This window comes from Sinohyriopsis cumingii, chromosome 18 (genome assembly GCF_028554795.1).
Source record: "Sinohyriopsis cumingii isolate HCF-2022 chromosome 18, ASM2855479v2, whole genome shotgun sequence".
Classification (NCBI taxonomy): Eukaryota; Metazoa; Mollusca; class Bivalvia; order Unionida; family Unionidae; genus Sinohyriopsis; species Sinohyriopsis cumingii.
The window spans coordinates 14,697,884-14,723,630 of NC_142978.1; the positions used below are offsets into that span (position 1 = coordinate 14,697,884).

The window sequence follows — 25,747 nt, forward strand, 5'->3', positions numbered from 1 at the left end:
GGTCAGTTTGGACATAGTGTTTCATAGAACCTTGTACAGCTTTTTTTGTTTATCACAGTGTTGTGGTCAGTTTGGACATAGTGTTTCATTGAACCTTGTACAGCTTTTTTTTATTATCACAGACCCAGTACCAAAGATAGCCTCTTGAAGCTTGAGGACTTTTCTGAGGCCAAGGCAGAGAAATTTGGTGACATTTTCATCAGAGTCATTGTGATATACTGCAAGGAGAATTCTTTACAGATGGATGACTTCCCAGAACTGTCTATACAAACTGTAAGTTCAAAATTGATCAGAGGGTCATTTATAAATAGTCATATAATGATGCAATCGACAAAATTGTATGATATATTTTATGATATATGATATTGTATGATATATTGTAGATATACTGTAGATATATGATATTGATACATACCAACCGTTACGCTTTTTAAACCAAATTACTTCTTACGCTTCATTGTATATGGATTACGCTTTTTGATATATTAAAAAATAAAATAAAATAAAGCAATAAAACATTTTTTTCAGTAGTTTTATTAGCACCTCTTCAAACTCACTGAGATAAATTTAAGAATATTCTTAGAAAGAAGACTGTGGTATAAAAATAGTTTGCAAGTACATTTGCTCATGGTAGACTTACATGTGTTTTCCTAATTTTCTGTTTACGGCAGCTGTATATGACAGAATTCAAAGAAAACAGACTGTTCTTTTGATATGAACATTTGCCTCACAAAGTCAAGAAAGTAATAGTGCATTTAGTTAGCAAACTAGTCTGTACTTGTAAAGAAAATGGCACCAAATGCTTAAGTCAAACAAACCTTATCGATGTGGTTCATGGATGTATGAAAAATGTTACAGCAGATATAGCTTTATAAACTTTGAAACGTGTCATATCAGAAAAAGAACAAATACAAATCAATAGGGCTTTAGAAATTTGAAATGAGGAATACGAGATCATGCTCATTGCAGAGTTTGTGGACTTTACAATAATTTAACAAACGTTAGACATGTAGACTAGTTGAAACGTGTGATGTATATAAATAATTTTCCAGTATGTTTTATATTTGTATTATGAAACTAATCCACATGGATGTTGTGCATTTGTGACAAGAATTTTAACCAGCTGCAGATCCAGGTTAGCAGAAAAAAATAAATGTACTGTACATTTTTTATACAGTTTCCTGTAATTGTGGCATGTAATATAGTGATTACACTTTTTATGCTCAGATTATACTTTTTGCCACTTAAGTTAGCAATAATTACACTTATACCTCTTTCATGGTGGGCGTTTATTTATGATATTGTAGAGAGCAATATTGATGATATTTGAGAGAGCAGTATAATATGATATTATGGAGGACAGTATAGGAGAAGGCAATATTGTATGATATTGATGGCATTATTGTATGATATTGATGGCAGTATTGTATGATATTGATGGCAATATTGTATCATATTGATGGCAATATTGTTGATGATGGAGAGGACAGTATTATATGATGGTTAAGAAGACAATATTGTATAATATTGGAGAGGATAGTATTGTGTGATATTGGAGAGGAAAGTATTGCATCATATTGGTGGGGACAACATTGCATGATATTGGACAGGACAATATAATGTATGTTATTGGAGAGGACAGGACTACGTGATATTGAAGAAGAAATATTGCCCCTTTTTGTAACTAATAGTATTGTTTTACTTTTTATGTCCAAAAAGTTTTGGTTTTTGAAATAAATACATTTTGCTTTTATATTTCAGGAGGTTGGCAGACTGCAGACAGAATTTTATAAATTGACAGACACACAAAGGTTGTCATACACGCTGTTTCAGCTTCAGAAGCTGAGCATAGTAAGTATTTCCTATACCTGGTATTGTATCAAAGCTCAGTTTTTGATTCTAGAAAGAGGTCTGCAATTTCCATAGATGAAAAACAGACCTGCCAACTCTTATGATTTTGCTATAAGTCTTACAAAAATTATCTTAAAAATACAGACTATGGCATACGAGCAAAAACTACGGAAAAATAACCATTGCCAAAAAATCAGGATAATTGGTTCATCCCTGTTTTATTTGGATCCGGGTTTCATCTTAGAATTAGTGAAATTAGTCAGAGAACCAGAATAACTTTACAGCAGCACCCCAGACGCTTTAAACTGCATGATCAGACTGTTGATTATAGAATTTTTAAAAATGGCATCCAGAAAGCGATGCATGTTTAAAACGAAAGGGAAAATAAGCTTCTAGAAAAGTGTTAACAATCAACACAGAAGAATAAAAAGGAGTATTCAGATTCTTGTGAATAAAAGCTAGATAGCACACAATTACGTTTGAATATGTCTCATGGCAAGAGATATGATTACCATCGTCATGTGAAATGGACAAGAATTGAGAGATAGAAACAAGCCATTGAGCTGAATAGGGTTTGGAACTTGAGTTAGTGCAAATGTACTAGTGGTAAGTAAAGTCTGCGCGTACTTTACAGACTTTTCAGTTGAACATAATGTTTATTGTCGATGTGTTGAACTTTTAATTACATTTTTCAGCTTTACAATAGCAGTTATGGATAATTTGTTACAACTTACTGAAAACTGGTCAATCTTATGGGAAAAAATCAACTGCATTACTGAGACGGACTCATCAGGGTTGGCAGGCCTGATGAGGCATAAGGTTTTATAGTCAAGCTTGTCAACACCCATAAGGCATAAGGTTATACAGTCAAGCTTGTCACCACCCATAAGGCATAAGGTTGTACAGTCAAGCTTGTCACCACCCATTAGGCATAAGGTTGTACAGTCAAGCTTGTCACCACCCATTAGGCATAAGGTTTTACAGTCAAGCTTGTCACCACCCATTAGGCATAAGGTTGTACAGTCAAGCTTGTCACCACCCATTAGGCATAAGGTTTTACAGTCAAGCTTGTCAGCACCTATTAGGCATAAGGTTTTATAGTCAAGCTTGTCAGCACCTATTAGGCATAAGGTTTTATAGTCAAGCTTGTCACTACCCATGAGGCATAAATTTGTACAGTCAAGCTTGTCACCACCCATTAGGCATAAGGTTTTACAGTCAAGCTTGTCACTACCCATGAGGCATAATGTTGTACAGTTAAGCTTGTCACCACGCATTAGGCATAAGGTTTTACAGTCACACTTGTCACTACCCATGAGGCATAATGTTGTACAGTCAAGCTTGTCACCACCCATTAGGCATAAGGTTTTACAGTCAAGCTTGTCACCACCCATAAGGCATAAGGTTGTACAGTCAAGCTTGTCACCACCCATGAGGCATAAGGTTGTACAGTCAAGCTTGTTACCACCCATTAGGCATAAGGTTGTACAGTCAAGCTTGTCACCACCCATAAGGCATATGGTTTTACAGTCAAGTGTGCCACCACCTATAAGGCATAAGATTTACAGTCAAGTTTGTCACCACCCATAAGGCATGAGCATTTGCAAGTATTATGTACCCCATCCATACATGAGAATATGGAAGTTGGATGTGAAGGTGTACATTATGACTTACATGGCTGACTGGACCATAATTGGACTTTTATACAGTGATGCCCATTATCCCAAATATGAAGCGAAAGTCCCAAGTTGCCGAACCTGTTCACGAATCACAACACTGTACACAAAGATCATGATTTTTTTTGTAAAACAAAATAAACTGAAAGAAACATTTGGTGGAAGTTAAAGACATATGCCAGTATTTTTGGTCCTTCCAAGTCTTTTCTGCTAATTTGTAACATATCAGTTTCCAGCATATAGTTAGAGTGTTTTCGGTCCTTTCCTGTTGTTATGGTAGTTTGTGACATAAGACCAGTTTCCTGCATATAACATGCCATTATATTCAGAACAGTTTGTTTCATTTCTTCCCAGTCGTTTCTGGTAATTCGTATCATATGATCAGCTTCGCGCCACTTTTCTGAACACTTTATTTCACTTGATATGTTTTCTTCATTATGTACTGTGTTGTTTGTTTTTGTTGTGTTTTTTTTCAAATTAGATTTCTGCAACATTTACTTGAAAACTATAGTCGTCAGTGTTTCTATAAACCTTTCGTGTTTGTCTTGACTTTAATATGTCAGACAGTGATTTTAAACCCATCTTGAAAGCTATATGGAACCAAATTTAATTAAATTCATCATTTTAAAGAAAAAAGTGTTCTTTTTATTTTAAAGATACAAAAAGATACAAAAATCTGTCCCAATAATTTAGAGACCTGAGGATAGAGTCATGCGGTGCGATAAACGGGGATCTGACCTTTGCCATGTGGAAAGGATTATGGAAAAGGATCTATTGGCAAAGCTGCCAGTAGCAGTTTGGAGGACAATTAAAAGAATACACAGAGCTGTGATAGTGCTATATTACTGCACATAGACATGTTTTGTAATATTTTTAAATGATTTTATCATTCTTCTGGTTTCCACATGGAATTTTTGTTTGCTGAGGTAAGTGTCACAGATTTTTAAAAGAATCACGAATTTTTACCCTTTTGTCCTTAATTTCTCTGGTTGGCAATGGGCATCTCTGTTTATATCCTGCCAGCCAGCAAAATCACAACCAACCTAAACAGCTGACCAACAAGCCATTTATTGTTTTTTGTACACTGTTGTGGCTGCTGATGAACCAGTCCAGCCATATGAATGTACTATGTATGATTACAGTGGTCAAGAGTCTGTTACCTCAGACTGGCAAGCCAGCAGGATGTCACATAATCTGGCATTTTACACCAAATAGACCAGACAGCTAGCTGGTCAGCTGGCTGGCCTTACCGACTGACCGACTGACCAGACCAACCTTTCCTATGAAAATACATAGCAAACTGGCATTGCTTATTAAGTAAACCAATTCCACACTCTTTTGGTTTCGACCTTTTTCTTTATCTGCAGTCTGGAAGAGATAATCAGTATGAATAAGCCTGACTTTATCCCCTCTCAACATTTTGTCCATCAAAGTATGTAGTTTTTAACATATCAGTTTGGTACAGTGTGACCCTACTATAACACGGTAGTTGGGAGCCATAGAACCCGACCATGTTATAGACCAAACCCTGTTATAAGCAGCCAGGTCAGTTAGCTGAAGAAAATGAAGCATGTACCCCAAAACGCTTGCGGGGTGGGAGGGTTAGGTAATAAATTCGGGTGGTAAAATACATGCTTCATCGGCACAGTTACCAGCTTAAATCGATATATATTAAATGAGAAATACACCTGTAGTGAAAACAGAGAAGGCATATATAATATTTTACTTTATTTAGAGAACCATGAATTGGTACATATATGTGTATACTGTTTATGTATACATGTCTGATATAGCATGAATAGAGTATCAACACCATGTACTCGCCTGCAGATCTCATCACATACATTAGATCCACAATACAAGTACAGTTTGACCCCCGCTATAACACGGTAGTTGGGAGCCATAGAACCCGACCGTGTTATAGACCAAACTGTGTTATAAGCAACAAGGTGAGTTAGCTGAAGAAAATGATGCATGTTCCCCAGAAAATGTGCAGGGGTATAGGTAATAAATGCGTGGTTAAAATACATGCTTCATCGGCACAGTTATCATCTTAAATCGATGTACATGTCGATGTATAGAGTATCAACACCATGTACTCACCTGCAAATCTCACTATATGCAATAAATCCACAATACAAGTGATTCCAACGAAAATATGCATACAAACAGATTTAAAATATTCAATAATTTTGTCACAGGTCATATTGGTCTGAATTCAGTGGAAAAACATAGCACAATCACGTAACGAATGACAAAGCACATTTACTTTTCAGAACGTCCCAAGTCGGTAAAAGTTAATTTGCATTTTAAGCTGCTGTTGGTAGTGTTCGTAACCATAAACATTTTCCCTGCAAAAAAGCAAACTTTAACGGCACAGTAAATGTGCTTGAGTCATGTTGGAAAATGTAAAAATCCATCAGATTCCATTACTTTTTTTGAAGTTGGCTTTCTTTGATGAAGGGTGCATGTGTTATTGAAGTCACTGCTAAAGGACAGCTTTGGAGAACCAAACAAATGCCCATTTCTTATTGTGGCAGCAACATCAAATAATTGTATTCCATGATTGAGACTGATTTTTTTCCATTTGCTGAGTACATTTTCATAACAATCAGTGCTTCAAAGGTATTCTGTTTCCTTTGAAATTTCAGCAAACTATTTTATCTGGGTACATTTTTAAAAATGAATTGGCCGTAGTTTGGTTTATTCTAGTAACTGTTCCCCCTGCCTATTGAATAAACCAATTAGTAATATGTGTTTTCTTTTTTTTTTACATTTGTGGTAGCAGCATGATGCTGCCTTCCATGCTTGCATCAGAAATTTAACAAAGGATCAACGGACAATAGAAAAGCAAGTGTTCGGGTCTGATGACAGGGATTAATACAGAAGATGTGAGTGTTCTGAAGGATTTAATTCTGAGTAAAAAGAAGAGGAACTTTACTTACCATCCACATACAAATGTCAGTCTATGTAAATATATTAATTACTAGCGAGCGGCCAAAGATCCAACAAAAGATATATTACAAGATAATGCCTTGTCTGGTTGATCTCCATTACCAGAAATGTCAACAACAAAAAAGCGGATATCTCACAACATACATGACTCATGCTAGATGTCAAGATAAGCTGATTATGATATAACAATGCTGTTTAGATGGTTTGTTAATATGGACAAAGAATTTGTTTATATAACAATAGATAAATTTCAGTGCATTTTATATCCAGTTTGTGGCTTCCTTTCATGGGGCCTCTGAATTTCTCTACTCCAAAACAATGGTTGTATATACAAGTTTAAGCAGCTAACAATGTCGCCAATGAAAACAAAAATTGCCAGATGGTATATTTTGCCACCAATAAGAGAAAAATCCAAGTTTGCAACATTGGTGAATCCTTACGCGATCCCAGAATAAACTTTTTACATGTTATTTTTACATACTTTTACGACGAAAAAACTACTTTTTCGTGTATAAGAAAAATACGTATAAAATTTCAGGAGTCACGCCACAATCATCTTGTATTATTCATACGTGATCTCTTTCCCACAATGATAATAAACTTTTTACATTTTATTCGTATTTTTAAGATTTTTTGTTTGTTTTTTTTGTACAAGAAAAATACGTGTATATGAAATAGCGGGAGCCACATCATGACCGTGTTATATCCGAAGTCATGTTATAACAGAGCATGCTATAACGGGGTCACACTGTACATCTTCCCACAAAGAGTATTAAAACTATTGTACATGCATTAGGATGCCAAACAAGATGTTAATTTCATTTAAGGAGTCCCATGAACTAATCAGTCCGTTCGTTGAAACATTAGACTTTTTACACCTTGGCTGCCTTTACATGCATTCCTCACAGATAGTCAGCAACCATTCATGGGCCGTATGGATTACCACATTTTGATCTTGTCCAATATCATATACTTCTTTTACAATGGCTAGACCAGGCAAGAATACCCCTAGAAAACCACCAACCAGAAATAGTGATTTGTAAATTGCTTGTTTGTCATGTTGGGGAGAACACTGCTAATGGACTTTACAACAGTCAGTGGCAATTTAATGCTTCAGAAGTAACTTCTTGGAAATTAAAACCATTCTCAACGACCTTCTATGCTTGGGTTTATTACATGCTAGGAAGAACAGATCTGATAATGTCAGACAGTTCAGAGGTGTACCTTTCATCATGGTATGGGATTACCTTTGGTGGTGTTTTCAATACCAAAGAGATATTCACAAGTCAGATACATACTGGGCCAGCTAAATGTAGTAGCCAACTTATTATCAAAGAGAAGACAACTGCTTCATGCAGAGTTATGTCTCCACTCATCAGTGTTCAAGATGTAACCCCACTAACAACATGGTTAAGGGGGTTATCAAGTTAGTGTACTCTGAAGTCTCTTAGGATTAGGTACAGCTAATGAAAATTTCATCTTATGAAACACGAGCCGTTTCCACAGTACTGGCTACTGAATATAATGTATCAATTCAGGACACAGTGGAGTCAGTTGGATGGTATGCCCAGCTTCTTTCTGCGTGATGTGGCTTCACACATTTAGAACCCAGCCAGGAATTTGCCACTTTCCTTGAGTTCACCTGGATAACTTTAGACAGTAATAATAATCAAGTGCTAATCAGAGAAGGATCACTCACACAAGCAGTAACAAATTGTCTAGGAGTAGTTCATCCATTTAGTAGAGCATTAATTATGGCTGCCACAGGTAGAGGTAGGATGCTCAATATATTTGGCTGGCTGACACAGGTAGAGGTAGTATGCTCAATATATTTGGCTGACACAGGTAGAGGTAGGATGCTCAATATAGTTGGCTGGCTGACACAGGTAGAGGTAGTATGCTCAGTATATTTGGCTGGCTGACACAGGTAGAGGTAGTATGCTCAATATATTTGGCTGACACAGGTAGAGGTAGGATGCTCAATATATTTGGCTGGCTGACACAGGTAGAGGTAGTCATCATTGGCGATTCAGTCTCGAAAGACCATGCGAATAACGTCCTTGGGGTGTTGTCTGTCTCTGTTGGCATCGTCTGCTGTGGCTGTGCAGGCCTATACATGAGTGACAGTCCCTATTGCAGTTGGTGCAGACATACTGGGAAGTCTGCGTTACTGTGATTGCTGCCGCGTTCTTCTTTCTCTTACGTTTCTCTGCCGCTAACTGGCCTCTCCTCGCATCAGCGACTGATATGCTATTGTTTACCATCAGTCTCCAGGTGCCTCGGTCCTCGGCCAGCTCTTCCCAGCCATCGGGTGAAATGTTGCATGCCTTCATGTCCCTCTTGCACACATCTTTGAAATGGAGTGAGGGGCATCCGACTCTTCTCATGCCAGTGGCCAGCTGTCCATATAGGATGTCCTTTGGCAGCCTTCCATCCTCCATGCGTCGGATGTGTCCCAGCCATCGAAGGCAGCGTTTAATCAGCAGGGAGTACATGCTGGGGGTACTTGCACGCTGCAGGATCTCGCTGTGCGGAACACGGTGTTGCCAGCTGATTTTCAGGATGTGTTTTAGGCACCGTATATGGAAGGAGTTGAGCCGGCGTTCTTGCCTCATGTAGGTACTCCAGGTCTCACTTCCATATAGAAGGATGCTGAAAACGCAGGCCAGGTAGACTCGGACCATGGTGTGCTCTGTCAGTGCGTTGTTTTCCCATACCCTCTTCATTAATCGAGCCATGATGGTGTTTGCCTTTCCAAGCCTTCTGTCCAGCTCCATATCAATCGAGAGAGTGTTGCTGATGGTTGACCCTAGGTAGGTAAAGTTGTTGACTGCTTCCAGGGCGACACTTGATTTTGATGGAAGGAGCAATAGTGGTATCTTGCACGCTGACATTTGTTTTTTCCAAGCTGATAGTGAGACCAAACTGCATGCAGGCATCAGCAAAATGATCTCCCAGTCTCTGGAGGGCTTCCTCGGTGTGGGCCACAAGAGCTGCGTCATCTGCAAAAAGCATCTCCCTGATGAGCACAGGTCTCACTTTGGTCTTTGAGTGCAGTCGTGCCAGGTTGAACAGCCTCCCGTTGGACCTGGACGTGTTGAAGGCATAGGACAGGAGCAGGGAGAAGAAGATCCCAAAAAGTGTTATTGCCAGCATGCAACCCTGCTTCATGCTGCTGTTAATTGGGAAGGAGTTTGAGGAGGATCCATCATACAGGACTGTTCCCTTCATATCTGCATGGAAAGAGATTATCATGCTGAGGAGTTTTGGGGGGCAACTGTTCTTAATCAGAAGTTTAGAAAGGCCCTTCCTGCTGACCAAGTCAAAAACCTTGGTGAGGTCGATGAACATCATGTAGAGTGGTTGACCTTGCTCTCTGCTCTTCTCTTGGAGTTGTCGTAGGGAGAAGATCATGTCTGTCGTCAACCTGCCTGCTCAGAAGCCGCACTGTGATTCCAGGTACACACGGTCCGCCAGCAACTGCAGCCTGTTGAGTATGATGCGGGCATACACTTTACCAACGATACTCAAGAGCGAGATCCCTCTGTAATTATTACAGTCACTGCGGTCGCCCTTGTTTTTGTAAAGGGTCACAATTGTGGCATTGCGCATGTCTTGGGGGACTACTCCTTCCTCCAAGCAGAAGCAAAGTAGCTTGTGCAGTGGTTTAATCAATGTTGGTTTGCCACGTTTGATAGCTTCGGGCAGGATGCTGTCACTATCTGGTGCTTTGTCGCTTGGAAGGGAGTTGATTGCTTTGCTGAGCTCCTCTAAGGTTGGCACTTTGTCGAGCTCTTCCATGGTGGGCAGATTCTTTATGCTGCTGAGGGCTGCATCGGTGACTGACGTTTCTCGGGCGTATAGCTCTGAGTAGTGCTCCACCCATCTGGCCATCTGTTGCCCACGGCCTGTGATCTTCTGTCCCATCAGAGATTTCAGGGGAGCGACCCCTTTCACTGTAGGGCCTAGAGCCTTCTTGATGCCACTGTACATATCTTGGATGTGTCCGGACTCGGCACTGCGCTGGATCCCTTCACACAGTTGTTGCCAGTACTCGTTTGCACACTGTCTAGCGATGCGTTGGGTGTTACTTCGGGCACTTCTGAGAGCAGCAAGCGTCCATTCATTAGGGCATTATTTGTAAGCTATGAAGGCTTTTCGTTTCTCCTTGATTTGTGGTTCCATCCTTGATAGGTTTGGATTGAACCAGTCCTGGCTGGGTCGTTCCTTCTTGCCAAACGTTGACATAGCTGTACTGTAGATGGCACCCTTCATGGCGTTCAACTTGGCTGTAGCGTCGTGCTCAGGCAGGTCCTGGAGAGCCTTGTCGGGGGCGGACACATACTCCTCCACCCTGGCAGGGACTGACATCTGCGCAGTGTTTATGCGAGGACGTCCTTTTGGTTTTGAGCGGTGTAGTGTGTGTGGCTGTAGTTGTACTCTGCTGCTCACAAGGGCATGGTCGGAGTCGCAGTCTGCACTGTGGTAGGTTCTGGTGAAGAGGGTGCTGTTAAGGGCAGAGTGCCTGGTGATGACCAAGTCGAGTTGGTGCCAGTGATGAGATTTGGGGTGTTTCCTTGACACTTTGTGTTGTGGCTTACACTTGAAGAAGGTGTTTGTGACGCACAGGGCCATGGTAGGTGCATAGCTCCAGCAGTCTCTGACCGTTTTCGTTGGTCTTTCCAGTGCCATGATATCCGAGACAGATAGGCCATGACTCGTGGTCCACACCTACTCTGGCATTAAAGTCTCCGAGGAGGAATAATGGTTCATTTTTGGGGCATCCTTTGATCTGTTCGTCCAGCTGCCCATAGAACTGATCCTTCGCGTCTTCTGACGACGTGAGGGTTGGGACGTAGATACTGATGATGTTGACAGGACCTGAAGCAGTGGTGAGGCGGATGGACAAGAGACGCTCAGTGCCTCCTATGGGAGGTTAACCGAGGCCAGGAGATTGTTTTTGATGGCAAAGCCCACTCTGTGCTGGCGGGGCTCCTCAGGTTCTTGACCCTTCCAAAAGAAGGTGAAGTTTTCCTCTCTGAGGGAGCCACTAGAGGTGAGCCTGGTTTCCTGGAGGGCAGCTATGCTGATATTTAGTCTGGTGAGTTCTCTGGCCATCTTTCTGGTGTCGTCCACTTCTCTGAGGTCGTCGGAGATGCCTGTACACATGGTGCGCACATTCCAGCTTGCAAATCGAAGAGCTGGAGTCTTCTTTATTGGTTTCTTGTTTCTTTTGTGTGGTGTGGAATTACCGTCTGCTTGTCATGCTGAACAACACACTGAGCTCCAGACACCCACTGGAGCAGGCAGACGATGGCGGGTCAACACCTTATTGACCAGGGGCTGCCGGCTTGAGGCGGGCAATAGTTGGCCAGTGGGACATGATGATCCCTCCCACCATCAAAGCTGACCTGTGCCGCCCATTCCCTACGCCATTCGGGTGGGACTTATAACCCGTAAACTGTCAGCTTCCGTGTTGTTTCCTCACTCAGTAGCGAGACTGGAGTGTCCTCTCCAGGGTGCAAGCCTGGGCATGGAGTATGGAGATCCTGGGCTGCCCAGATGTCAGGATCCCCTTCTCGTCCTTGCTGGTGGGGTCCAAAGGAATGCTGAGCATGACATTTGGCACCAGTTTGGATGCAGGAGCTGCTGGAAGAAGGTCGTAGTTGACCCCCAGCCGCCTTAAGGGCTCCACTCCGGATTTTCTGTCTGGGTTTACTCCCGTAGCCTTTCCTTCTCCCGAAGATATCCACAAGGCAGTGGAGCCATAATCCAATGGATGGGACTTGGTGGGTTTTGAATCAGAGTTTCCTTCTCCTAGATGAACTGCCTGACAAGGCTAACGAGCTTCATCTGCCCGGGTTTGGAGTCAGAGTTTCCCTTCTCTTAGACTGTTTGCCTGCCAAGGGCAGACTGGTATAGGTAGGATGCTCAATATATTTGGCTGACACAGGTAGAGGTAGGATGCCCAATATATTTGACTGAGAAAGCAAATTTTCAGAACATACTCACCTGATCACATTACCTAAAATCCCTTCAACTCTTCCCCACCTTGCAAGAATCTTATTATAGGTTTCTCTCAGGTGAAAAGGTATGCTTATAGCGATCGGTAACCTGCAAGAATTGCTTCCCTTTATCTATATAATACAGACAGAAAGGTGTTTTTCGTTTTCAGAGTTAGCAGTGAACAAGCCGTAATGTTAAAGTGATAGGTAAGTATCACTGGAGAAATGTAATTAACCAAAAATTGCTTTTAATTGTCCTCGAGCACCACCTAATATCATGGGCTTAGTAATCCATAGTACCTGATGCAACCCACAAACCTCGCGTGATAGGCCCATGGTTGACGATAATCCCAATCTCAGTGTGCTTGATACATTGCATAATTCTCGCCCATCTTTAATGATAGGCACTTTTTCATAGTGTGTGAAGTATCGCATATTTCTTTCAAAACCCTAATGCTGCCATCAATAATAAATTATCACCATTGTTATAATCTAAATAAAATTTCGAAGAATGGCAGTGATTTCTTTAAAAAGCTGTCTGACATAAATCTATCTTTGAAATAATCAAGATATTTGATTTAAACGATGATGTTCAAATGTTCTATTTAGAATTAAGAAGTGCCACACCTTAATTCAGTCCGTGAAGCTGCTCATAATTCCGTTCTTTTTCATGAATGCTCCAAAAGTAGTGATGTGATACGTTTGACAATTTCCATTAGTGACTAATGCCCACCCCTCAGTTTCAAAATAGTACAAGGCATGCCTTAAGTGATTATCATGGGAGAAATATGGTAAGTTGTTGCATCTTGTTTTACAGTTAATGTAATCCAGTATATTCAAATTCATGCAGTTCATTTTACTTGTTTCCAGGAGGAAGTAGCTTCACGCAGAGGGTTCAAGACTTCCACCATTGTCTCACACCTGTGTGAAGCAATAAAGATGGGACTGCCAGTTGAGGTTACAAGACTTGGAGTCACACCCCAGATTAAGAACCTCATCACTGATACTATTAGAGGAAGCAAGATTAACTCAGGTTACATGTTAGATCAGTCATCACTGATATTATTAGATGGAGCAAGCTTAACTCAGGTTACATGTTGTATGGGTCATCACTGATATTATTAGAAGGAGCAAGCTTAACTCAGGTTACATGTTGGATGGGTCATCACTGATATTATAAGAAGGCACAAGCTTAACTCAGGTTACATGTTGGATGGGTCATCACTGATATTATTAGAAGGAGCAAGCTTAACTCAGGTTACATGTTGGATTGGTCATCACTGATATTATAAGAAGGCACAAGCTTAACTCAGGTTACATGTTGGATTGGTCATCACTGATATTATTAGAAGGAGCAAGCTTAACTCAGGTTACATGTTGGATGGGTCATCACTGATATTATAAGAAGGCACAAGCTTAACTCAGGTTACATGTTGGATGGGTCATCACTGATATTATTAGAAGGAGCAAGCTTAACTCAGGTTACATGTTGGATGGGTCATCACTGATATTATAAGAAGGCACAAGCTTAACTCAGGTTACATGTTGGATGGGTCATCACTGATATTATTAGAAGGAGCAAGCTTAACTCAGGTTACATGTTGGATTGGTCATCACTGATATTATAAGAAGGCACAAGCTTAACTCAGGTTACATGTTGGATTGGTCATCACTGATATTATTAGAAGGAGCAAGCTTAACTCAGGTTACATGTTGGATGGGTCATCACTGATATTATAAGAAGGCACAAGCTTAACTCAGGTTACATGTTGGATGGGTCATCACTGATATTATTAGAAGGAGCAAGCTTAACTCAGGTTACATGTTGGATGGGTCATCACTGATATTATAAGAAGGCACAAGCTTAACTCAGGTTACATGTTGGATTGGTCATCACTGATATTATAAGAAGGCACAAGCTTAACTCAGGTTACATGTTGGATTGGTCATCACTGATATTATTAGAAGGCACAAGCTTAACTCAGGTTACATGTTGGATGGGTCATCACTGATATTATAAGAAGGCACAAGCTTAACTCAGGTTACATGTTGGATTGGTCATCATTGATATTATTAGAAGGAGCAAGCTTAACTCAGGTTACATGTTGGATGGGTCATCACTGATATTATAAGAAGGCTCAAGCTTAACTCAGGTTACATGTTGGATTGGTCATCACTGATATTATTAGAAGGAGCAAGCTTAACTCAGGTTACATGTTGGATTGGTCATCATTGATATTATAAGAAGGCACAAGCTTAACTCAGGTTACATGTTGGATTGGTCATCACTGATATTATTAGAAGGAGCAAGCTTAACTCAGGTTACATGTTGGATGGGTCATCACTGATATTATTAGAAGGAGCAAGCTTAACTCAGGTTACATGTTGGATGGGTCATCACTGATATTATTAGAAGGAGCAAGCTTAACTCAGGTTACATGTTGGATGGGTCATCACTGATATTATAAGAAGGCACAAGCTTAACTCAGGTTACATGTTGGATTGGTCATCATTGATATTATTAGAAGGAGCAAGCTTAACTCAGGTTACATGTTGGATGGGTCATCACTGATATTATAAGAAGGCTCAAGCTTAACTCAGGTTACATGTTGGATTGGTCATCACTGATATTATAAGAAGGCACAAGCTTAACTCAGGTTACATGTTGGATTGGTCATCACTGATATTATAAGAAGGCTCAAGCTTAACTCAGGTTACATGTTGGATTGGTCATCACTGATATTATAAGAAGGAACAAGCTTAACTCAGGTTACATGTTGGATTGGTCATCACTGATATTATTAGAAGGAGCAAGCTTAACTCAGGTTACATGTTGGATTGGTCATCACTGATATTATAAGAAGGCACAAGCTTAACTCAGGTTACATGTTGGATGGGTCATCACTGATATTATAAGAAGGCACAAGCTTAACTCAGGTTACATGTTGGATTGGTCATCACTGATATTATTAGAAGGAGCAAGCTTAACTCAGGTTACATGTTGGATGGGTCATCACTGATATTATAAGAAGGCACAAGCTTAACTCAGGTTACATGTTGGATTGGTCATCACTGATATTATAAGAAGGCACAAGCTTAACTCAGGTTACATGTTGGATTGGTCATCACTGATATTATAAGAAGGCACAAGCTTAACTCAGGTTACATGTTGGATTGGTCATCACTGATATTATTAGAAGGCACAAGCTTAACTCAGGTTACATGTTGGATTGGTCATCACTGATATTATAAGAAGGCACAAGCTTAACTCAGGTTACATGTTGGATTGGTCATCACTGATATTATTAGAAGGAGCAAGCTTAACTCAGGTTACATGTTGGATTGGTCATCACTGATATTATAAGAAGGCACAAGCTTAACTCAGGTTACATGTTGGATGGGTCATCACTGATATTATAAGAAGGCACAAGCTTAACTCAGGTTACATGTTGGATTGGTCATCACTGATATTATTAGAAGGCACAAGCTTAACTCAGGTTACATGTTGGATGGGTCATCACTGATATTATAAGAAGGCACAAGCTTAACTCAGGTTACATGTTGGATGGGTCATCACTGATATTATTAGAAGGAGCAAGCTTAACTCAGGTTACATGTTGGATGGGTCATCACTGATATTATAAGAAGGCTCAAGCTTAACTCAGGTTACATGTTGAATGGGTCATCACTGATATTATTAGAAGGCACAAGCTTAACTCAGGTTACATGTTGGATGGGTCATCACTGATATTATAAGAAGGCACAAGCTTAACTCAGGTTACATGTTGGATTGGTCATCACTGATATTATAAGAAGGCACAAGCTTAACTCAGGTTACATGTTGGATTGGTCATCACTGATATTATAAGAAGGCACAAGCTTAACTCAGGTTACATGTTGGATTGGTCATCACTGATATTATTAGAAGGCACAAGCTTAACTCAGGTTACATGTTGGATTGGTCATCACTGATATTATAAGAAGGCACAAGCTTAACTCAGGTTACATGTTGGATTGGTCATCACTGATATTATTAGAAGGAGCAAGCTTAACTCAGGTTACATGTTGGATTGGTCATCACTGATATTATAAGAAGGCACAAGCTTAACTCAGGTTACATGTTGGATGGGTCATCACTGATATTATAAGAAGGCACAAGCTTAACTCAGGTTACATGTTGGATTGGTCATCACTGATATTATTAGAAGGCACAAGCTTAACTCAGGTTACATGTTGGATGGGTCATCACTGATATTATAAGAAGGCACAAGCTTAACTCAGGTTACATGTTGGATGGGTCATCACTGATATTATTAGAAGGAGCAAGCTTAACTCAGGTTACATGTTGGATGGGTCATCACTGATATTATAAGAAGGCTCAAGCTTAACTCAGGTTACATGTTGAATGGGTCATCACTGATATTATTAGAAGGCACAAGCTTAACTCAGGTTACATGTTGGATGGGTCATCACTGATATTATAAGAAGGCACAAGCTTAACTCAGGTTACATGTTGGATGGGTCATCACTGATATTATTAGAAGGAGCAAGCTTAACTCAGGTTACATGTTGGATGGGTCATCACTGATATTATAAGAAGGCACAAGCTTAACTCAGGTTACATGTTGGATTGGTCATCACTGATATTATTAGAAGGAGCAAGCTTAACTCGGGTTACATGTTGGATGGGTCATCACTGATATTATAAGAAGACACAAGCTTAACTCAGGTTACGTGTTGGATTGGTCATCACTGATATTATTAGAAGGAGCAAGCTTAACTCAGGTTACATGTTGGATGGGTCATCACTGATATTATAAGAAGGCACAAGCTTAACTCAGGTTACATGTTGGATGGGTCATCACTGATATTATTAGAAGGAGCAAGCTTAACTCAGGTTACATGTTGGATTGGTCATCACTGATATTATTAGAAGGAGCAAGCTTAACTCAGGTTACATGTTGGATGGGTCATCACTGATATTATAAGAAGGCACAAACTTAACTTGGGTTTCATGTCAAATCTGATATAATTGACGAATCCTTTGCAACAATCTTGTTGTTCAGTTATTTACTCCTCCTAAAAGATTGAGTTACAGGATTTGTACAGGTATATATACAGCCTGTAGTGATTTTATGGTACATAATCTTACAGCTTTTAGGGATAGTATGATGTATATCTTACAGCTGTAGTGAGTGTATGGTACATAATCATACAGCCTTTAGTGAGTTTGTTGTTGTTGTTGTAGGGTTTAACGCCATTTTTCAGCACACTTTAAGCTATGCATGGCGGCCAGTATTAATGGTGGAGGAAGAATCAGGGAAAACCCCGGAAAGAACCACCGACCCACGAGAAGCTACTGGCAAGTTTTCTCACATACCCACATTAGCCGAATCTGAGACTTGAATCCATGCAGACAGAGGTGAGATGGCAGTGATCCGTAATGGAGAGCGCTTTAGACCCCCTTTAGTGAGTGTAGGGTACATAATCTTACAGCCTGTAGTGAGTGTATGGTACATAGTCATACAGCCTGAAGTGAATGTATGGTACATAATCTTACAGCCTTTAGTGAGTGTATGGTACATAATCATACAGCCTGTAGTGAGTGTATGGTACATAATCTTACAGCCTGTAGTGAGTGTATGGTACATAATCAGCCTGTAGTGAGTGTATGGTACATAATCTTACAGCCTGTAGTGAGTGTATGGTACATAATCATACAGCCTGTAGTGAGTGTATGGTACATAATCATACAGCCTGTAGTGAGTGTATGGTACATAATCATACAGCCTGTAGTGAGTGTATGGTACATAATCTTACAGCCTGTAGTGAGTGTATGGTACATAATCATACAGCCTGTAGTGAGTGTATGGTACATAATCATACAGCCTGTAGTGAGTGTATGGTACATAATCATACAGCCTGTAGTGAGTGTATGGTACATAATCATACAGCCTGTAGTGAGTGTATGGTACATAATCAAACAGCCTGTAGTGATTGTTTGGTAAATAATCATACAGCCTGTAGTGATTGTTTGGTACATTCAAATGTGATACAGAAGTCGTACAGCCAGTCATGATTGTATGACACATTCAAATGTGATGCAGTGCAGTCTGTAGTGATGGTACGGTAAATTCAAATGTGACACAGTCCTCTCATTATCTTTTAAAGTAGCTGGTTCAGATTCAAGCTGGGTCAGTGCAACAGTGTTATCCAATTTAAGAGGAGGGGCCAGATTGTTGATAAAAACAGATAACTGTAATATATAACATTATATTGATAAAACCAAGTGTGATGTGACAAATATGGCCTCCATATTTAATTTTCTTTTTTCAGTGTAAAAATTGTGCTATTGCATTATATTTCACTTGCCCAACAATGACTTTTAGTTATCTAGACTGGTTGGGTTATGTAATTTTTCACTTGCCCAACAATGACTAAATTACTTGCCCAACAATGACTTTTAGTTATCTAGACTGGTTGGGTTATGTAATTTTTCACTTGCCCAACAATGACTTTTAGTTATCTAGACTGGTTGGGTTATGTAATTTTTCACTTGCCCAAGAGTGACTTCTAGTTATCTAGACTGGTTGGGTTATGTAATTTTTCACTTGCCCAACAATGACTTTTAGTTATCTAGACTGGTTGGGTTATGTAATTTTTCACTTGCCCAAGAGTGACTTCTAGTTATCTAGACTGGTTGGGTTATGTAATTTATCACTTGCATAACAATGACTTTTAGTTATCTAGACTGGTTGGGTTATGTAATTTTTCACTTGCCCAAGAGTGACTTTTAGTTATCTAGACTGGTTGGGTTATGTAATTTTTCACTTGCCCAAGAGTGACTTTTAGTTATCTAGACTGTTTGGGTTATGTAATATTTCACTTGCCCAACAATGACTTCTAGTTATCTAGACTGGTTGGGTTATGTAATTGTCATCCACTGACTATATGGACCACAGTCAGTTTCATGGTTGGATCCTTTCCATCATTACCGATAGACGTCATATAAATGACTGAGAACTGTAAAAAGTATAAACCACTGTAAAATCTACCTAGTTCGTAGATTTTTGCTTACATTTTATGAGAAGTATAAAGTATGAATCATTACAAATCTGCACAGGTGATAGATTTTTGCCTAACTTTATATGAAGATTATAAAGTTTGAGTCACAACAAAATCAGCATAGTTCACAGATTTTCCTTGTTTGACTTTCTTTGAGTATCAAGTATCAGTTGGTACAAATATGCATAGTTAATGATGACTGTAGTTAGTTACATGTAGTGATTTATACACCCATTTATACACTGATTTATACACCCATTTATACACTGGTTTATACACCAATTTATACATGGATTATTACATCGGAAGCACATTAATGTGTTCAACACTTGTGATGGAGTGTACTGTAGCAGAGATTTGTGCATACCCTGCCATGGAACAGCATTCTTATTGTCGAGTTATCAGCTTCCATCGGGTCAGATGTGATCTTGAATAAGAAACATCATGATTTACCACTGGAGAAGATCATAGACTTTCTGAGAGAAAGCAGTTTATATAGCAAAGATGAACCTTATTATTGAAGTATTTTATATCTTTTAAATTTATCTTGTATCTTTATTTACCTTGCAGAGATCATTAACATCTTTACCTTTATCGTTTGTATACCTTGTAAATAATTTGAAAGACTTTATTACCTTTCATCTTTCATTTTGTAAAAGTTTGGAAGGATTTATCTCCTAAAACATGTTTTGCCAATTGTTTATCTTACAATTTTTAGAACTTATAGTGAACACTTTATAACCAGTATTGTGCTGATATGTCATGAAAACCCTATGCATACATACATGCATAGATTTACAGATGCATGGGTTCGTGTCTTGGATTCAGCCAATGTGGGTATGTGTAAAAGCTTGCCAGTAGCTTCTCGTAGGTCGGTGGTTCTTTCCTGGGTTTTCCTGGGTTTTTCCTCCACCATTAATACTGGCCCCCATGTATAGCCTATTGTATGCTGAAAAATGGCGTTAAACGCTACAACAGCAACAACAGATGCATGAGAAATTTGTAACAGTTTTCTTTATTGACAGCAGGAAGCATAATGTTTAAGAATTCAGCAACGTTTGTGTTTAAGATTACTTTTTTTTATCTTCAGAAATTTGTTCTGCATGCATGTATAATTTGCTTTTTAAAGGAAGAGCTTGACATATTTGTATACCTAATTAGAGCCTCAAATTGAGTTTCAGGAATCCTACAGTAATGACCTTTTTGGTCATGTCATTTTGTTCCGTCCAGCCATTCCCACTTGTCATAACAACCAAAGCTCTTCAACCCTTACATATAATTGGATGTCATTTAGTAGGTAAATTGCCTATGGCACATAGATGTAACTGTTAAGGTTGCATCTATTAAGGTACAATTTTAACAGAATTACTGACATTTTTTATTCAGATTTATATTACCCAGTAGCAAATCCTTGTAATCATCATAGCTCAGAAACCATTCCACATATTTTGATGCAATTTGATGTGTACATTGTTGCATAAGCCAAGATACGCCATTAATGGGGTTTATTTTAGACAGAGTTATGGCCCTTAACTATTGAAATCTTAACACGAATGTTGTAACTGGCACAGCTGAAGAACCATTCATCATTTACGGATACCATTTGGTATGAAGATTGTATACTATACCTATTTGAGCCATTTATGGGTTTTGTTTCAGCTCTTTTTTTTATCTGTACTGGATTTGCCCAGAAAACTTTTGACTGTAAAACAATTTCTGGGTGCAGGACCCCACAGTGTCCTTCAATACACATGCATAATCATTTGAATTTGTTCTTGCTAACTAGTGTTTGGAGAATTTCATTTATCAATTAGAGCATTCATTATGCTCCTACACAGAGAATTTCATCCATCAATTAGAGCATTCATTGTGCTCCTTCACAGAGAATTTCATCCATCAGTTAGAGCATTCATTATGCTCCTACACAGAGAATTTCATCCATCAATTAGAGCAGTCATTGTGCTCTTTCAGAGAATTTCATCCATCAGTTAGAGCATTCATTATGCTCCTACACAGAGAATTTCATCATCAATTAGAGCATTCATTGTGCTCCTTCACAGAGAATTTCATCCATCAGTTAGAGCATTCATTATGCTCCTAGACAGAGAATTTCATCCATCATTTAGAGCATTCATTATGCTCCTACACAGAGAATTTCATCCACCACTTAGAGCATTCATTGTGCTCCTTCACAGAGAATTTCATCCATGACTTAGAGTATTCATTAGGTTCCTACACAGAGAATTTCATCCATCAGTTAGAGCATTCATTATGCTCCTACACAGAGAATTTCATCCATCAATTAGAGCATTCATTGTGCTCCTTCACAGAGAATTTCATCCATCAATTAGAGCATTCATTATGCTCCTACACAGAGAATTTTATCCATCATTTAGAGCATTCATTAGGCTCCTACACAGAGAATTTCATCCACCACTTAGAGCATTCATTGTGCTCCTTCACAGAGAATTTCATCCATCAGTTAGAGCATTCATTAGGCTCCTTCACAGAGAATTTCATCTACATTTAGAGCATTCATTAGGCTCCTACACAGAGAATTTCATCCACCACTTAGAGTATTCATTGTGCTCCTTCACAGAGAATTTCATCCATCAGTTAGAGCATTCATTATGCTCCTTCACAGAGAATTTCATCTACATTTAGAGCATTCATTATGCTCCTACACAGAGAATTTCATCCATCAATTAGAGCATTCATTATGCTCCTACACAGAGAATTTCATCCATCAATTAGAGCATTCATTAGGCTCCTTCACAGAGAATTTCATCCATCATTTAGAGCATTCATTAGGCTCCTACATAGAGAATTTCATCCATCAGTTAGAACATTCATTAGGCTCCTACATAGAGAATTTCATCCATCATTTAGAGCATTCATTGTGCTCCTACACAGAGAATTTCATCCATCATTTAGAGCATTGATTGTGGTCCTTCACAGAGAATTTCATCCATCAATTAGAGCATTCATTATGCTCCTACACAGAGAATTTCATCCATCATTTAGAGCATTCTTTAGGCTCCTACACAGAGAATTTCATCCATCAATTAGAGCATTCATTGTGCTCCTTCACAGAGAATTTCATCCATCATTTAGAGCATTCATTAGGCTCCTACACAGAGAATTTCATCCATCAATTAGAGCATTCATTAGGCTCCTTCACAGAGAATTTCATCCATCATTTAGAGCATTCATTAGGCTCCTACACAGAGAATTTCATCCATCAATTAGAGCATTCATTATGCTCCTACACAGAGAATTTCATCCGTCATTTAGAACAATCATTAGGCTCCTACACAGAGAATTTCATCCATCAATTAGAGCATTCATTACGTTCCTACACAGAGAATTTCATCCGTCATTTAGAGCATTGATTAGGCTCCTACACAGAGAATTTCATCCATCAGTTAGAGCATTAATTAGGCTCCTACACAGAGAATTTCATCCATCATTTAGAGCATTGATTGTGGTCCTTCACAGAGAATTTCATCCATCAATTAGAGCATTCATTATGCTCCTACACAGAGAATTTCATCCATCATTTAGAGCATTCTTTAGGCTCCTACACAGACAATTTCATCCATCAATTAGAGCATTCATTGTGCTCCTTCACAGAGAATTTCATCCATCATTTAGAGCATTCATTATGCTCCTACAGAGAATTTCATCCATCAATTAGAGCATTCATTAGGCTCCTACACAGAGAATTTCATCCATCAATTAGAGCATTCATTGTGCTCCTTCACAGAGAATTTCATCCATCAATTAGAGCATTCATTGTGCTCCTTCACAGAGAATTTCATCCATAAGTTAGAGCATTCATTATGCTGCTACACAGAGAATTTCATCCGTCATTTAGAGCATTCATTATGCTCCTACACAGAGAATTTCATCCATCATTTAGAGCATTCATTATGCTCCTACACAGAGAATTTCATCCATCAATTAGAGCATTCATTATGCTCCTACACAGAGAATTTCATCCATCGGTTAGAGCATTCATTATGCTCCTACACAGAGAATTTCATCCATCAATTAGAGCATTCATTATGCTCCTACACAGAGAATTTCATCCATCAATTAGAGCATTCATTATGCTCCTACACAGAGAATTTCATCCATCAATTAGAGCATTCATTGTGCTCCTTCACAGAGAATTTCATCCATCAATTAGAGCAATCTTTATGATCCTTCACAGAAAATTTCATCCATCAATTAGAGCATTCATTATGCTTCTACACAGAGAATTTCATCCATCAGTTAGAGCATTCATTATGCTCCTACAGAGAATTTCATCTATCAATTAGAACATTCATTATGCTCCTACACAGAGCATTCATTATGCTCCTACACAGAGACTTTCATCCATCGGTTAGAGCATTCATTATGCTCCTACACAGAGAATTTCATCCATCAATTAGAGCATTCATTATGCTCCTACACAGAGAATTTCATCCATCAATTAGAGCATTCATTGTGCTCCTACACAGAGAATTTCATCCATCAATTAGAGCATTCATTGTGCTCCTTCACAGAGAATTTCATCCATCAATTAGAGCATTCTTTATGATCCTTCACAGAGAATTTCATCCATCAATTAGAGCATTCATTATGCTCCTACACAGAGAATTTCATCCATCAGTTAGAGCATTCATTATGCTCCTACACAGAGAATTTCATCCATCAATTAGAGCATTCATTATGCTCCTACACAGAGAATTTCATCCATCGGTTAGAGCATTCATTATGCTCCTACACAGAGAATTTCATCCATCAATTAGAGCATTCATTATGCTCCTACACAGAGAATTTCATCCATCAATTAGAGCATTCATTATGCTCCTACACAGAGAATTTCATCCATCAGTTAGAGCATTCATTATGCTGCTACACAGAGAATTTCATCCATTAATTAGAGCATTCATTGTGCTCCTTCACAGAGAATTTCATCCATCAATTAGAGCATTCTTTATGATCCTTCACAGAGAATTTCATCCATCAATTAGAGCATTCATTATGCTCCTACACAGAGAATTTCATCCATCAGTTAGAGCATTCATTATGCTCCTACAGAGAATTTCATCTATCAATTAAAACATTCATTATGCTCCTACACAGAGCATTCATTATGCTCCTACACAGAGAATTTCATCCATCAATTAGAGCATTCATTATGCTCCTACACAGAGAATTTCATCCATCAGTTAGAGCATTCATTATGCTCCTACATAGAGAATTTCATCCATCAATTATAGCATTCATTATGCTCCTACACAGAGACTTTCATCCATCAGTTAGAGCATTCATTATGCTCCTACACAGAGACTTTCATCCATCAATTAGAGCATTCATTATGCTCCTACACAGTTGTCCACATAGAGGCTGGATATTAAGCATTTCTTCTTTAAATACGTTACCCAATCATAATTCCTTAGGAGAACAACTACTACCTTGCAGATCCAGCTCTCCCAGATACTACTTTCAGCTAAATGGAACTAAAAGTTGTCTGCTGACCTATGTGGAAGTTGGGCAGAGTGATCTCTCCTTTGGTGTAAGAATTGGCGGCTAAGTCTGAGAACCTCTCTTCTACAACTAGAACAGAATGCACAATCTCTATGGACATAACTGTGGGGAGGCTGGGAGGGTGTTTGTGTATTATGATTGGGAAAATATTCTCCAACAAAAACATATTGCAGGGAAAAAAATTGCTTTCTTCTTTAAATATGTTAACTAATCATAATACCTTAGGAGAATATGTAATAGGTGGAGGCAGGTACATCCCCTTACCCCAGAGATACCACCTCCAGTCCCCTAAGGTATGTGAGACAGCTTCTAGGTAACCTGACTGGAGGGGACTCCATCTGTTGGGGTGCAGCTTCAAATAGGGGAAAAAATCTCCCGCCCCCGCAAATCCAGCAGAAGTCCTGAAGCCATGTCTGTCAATCAACCTGGAAGGGTAATCTGTTGAGCTGCGGACATAGGTCCTACCAGTTCGAATTGGGCCCTTTGGAATGAGAGATCTCAGAGATAAAAGCTAGTGGATTCCAGAAATAGCAGAAAGACTTTCCTAATGTGACTGTGATTGGGTCAATATTTTCAGAGAAGCATAATTTACTATAAGATTTACTTTCTCAATAATGTCAGAGATGTTTCAGTACTCAGCAGATAAAAGAATAA

The 25,747-nt window shown here is 39.1% G+C and overlaps 1 protein-coding gene across 1 annotated transcript in view; it reads left to right on the forward strand.

Annotated features, from left to right (window-relative positions):
• The window catches only part of LOC149776131 (bifunctional 3'-5' exonuclease/ATP-dependent helicase WRN-like), a 202,244-nt gene that overhangs the window by 155,741 nt on the left and 20,756 nt on the right, over positions 1-25,747 (forward strand). Inside the window, exons 24-26 of the mRNA XM_089942399.1 lie at positions 123-273; positions 1,762-1,851; positions 13,358-13,520. Of these exons, the coding sequence (XP_089798525.1) occupies positions 123-273; positions 1,762-1,851; positions 13,358-13,520 (404 nt within the window). The remainder of the gene's footprint in view (positions 1-122; positions 274-1,761; positions 1,852-13,357; positions 13,521-25,747) is intronic.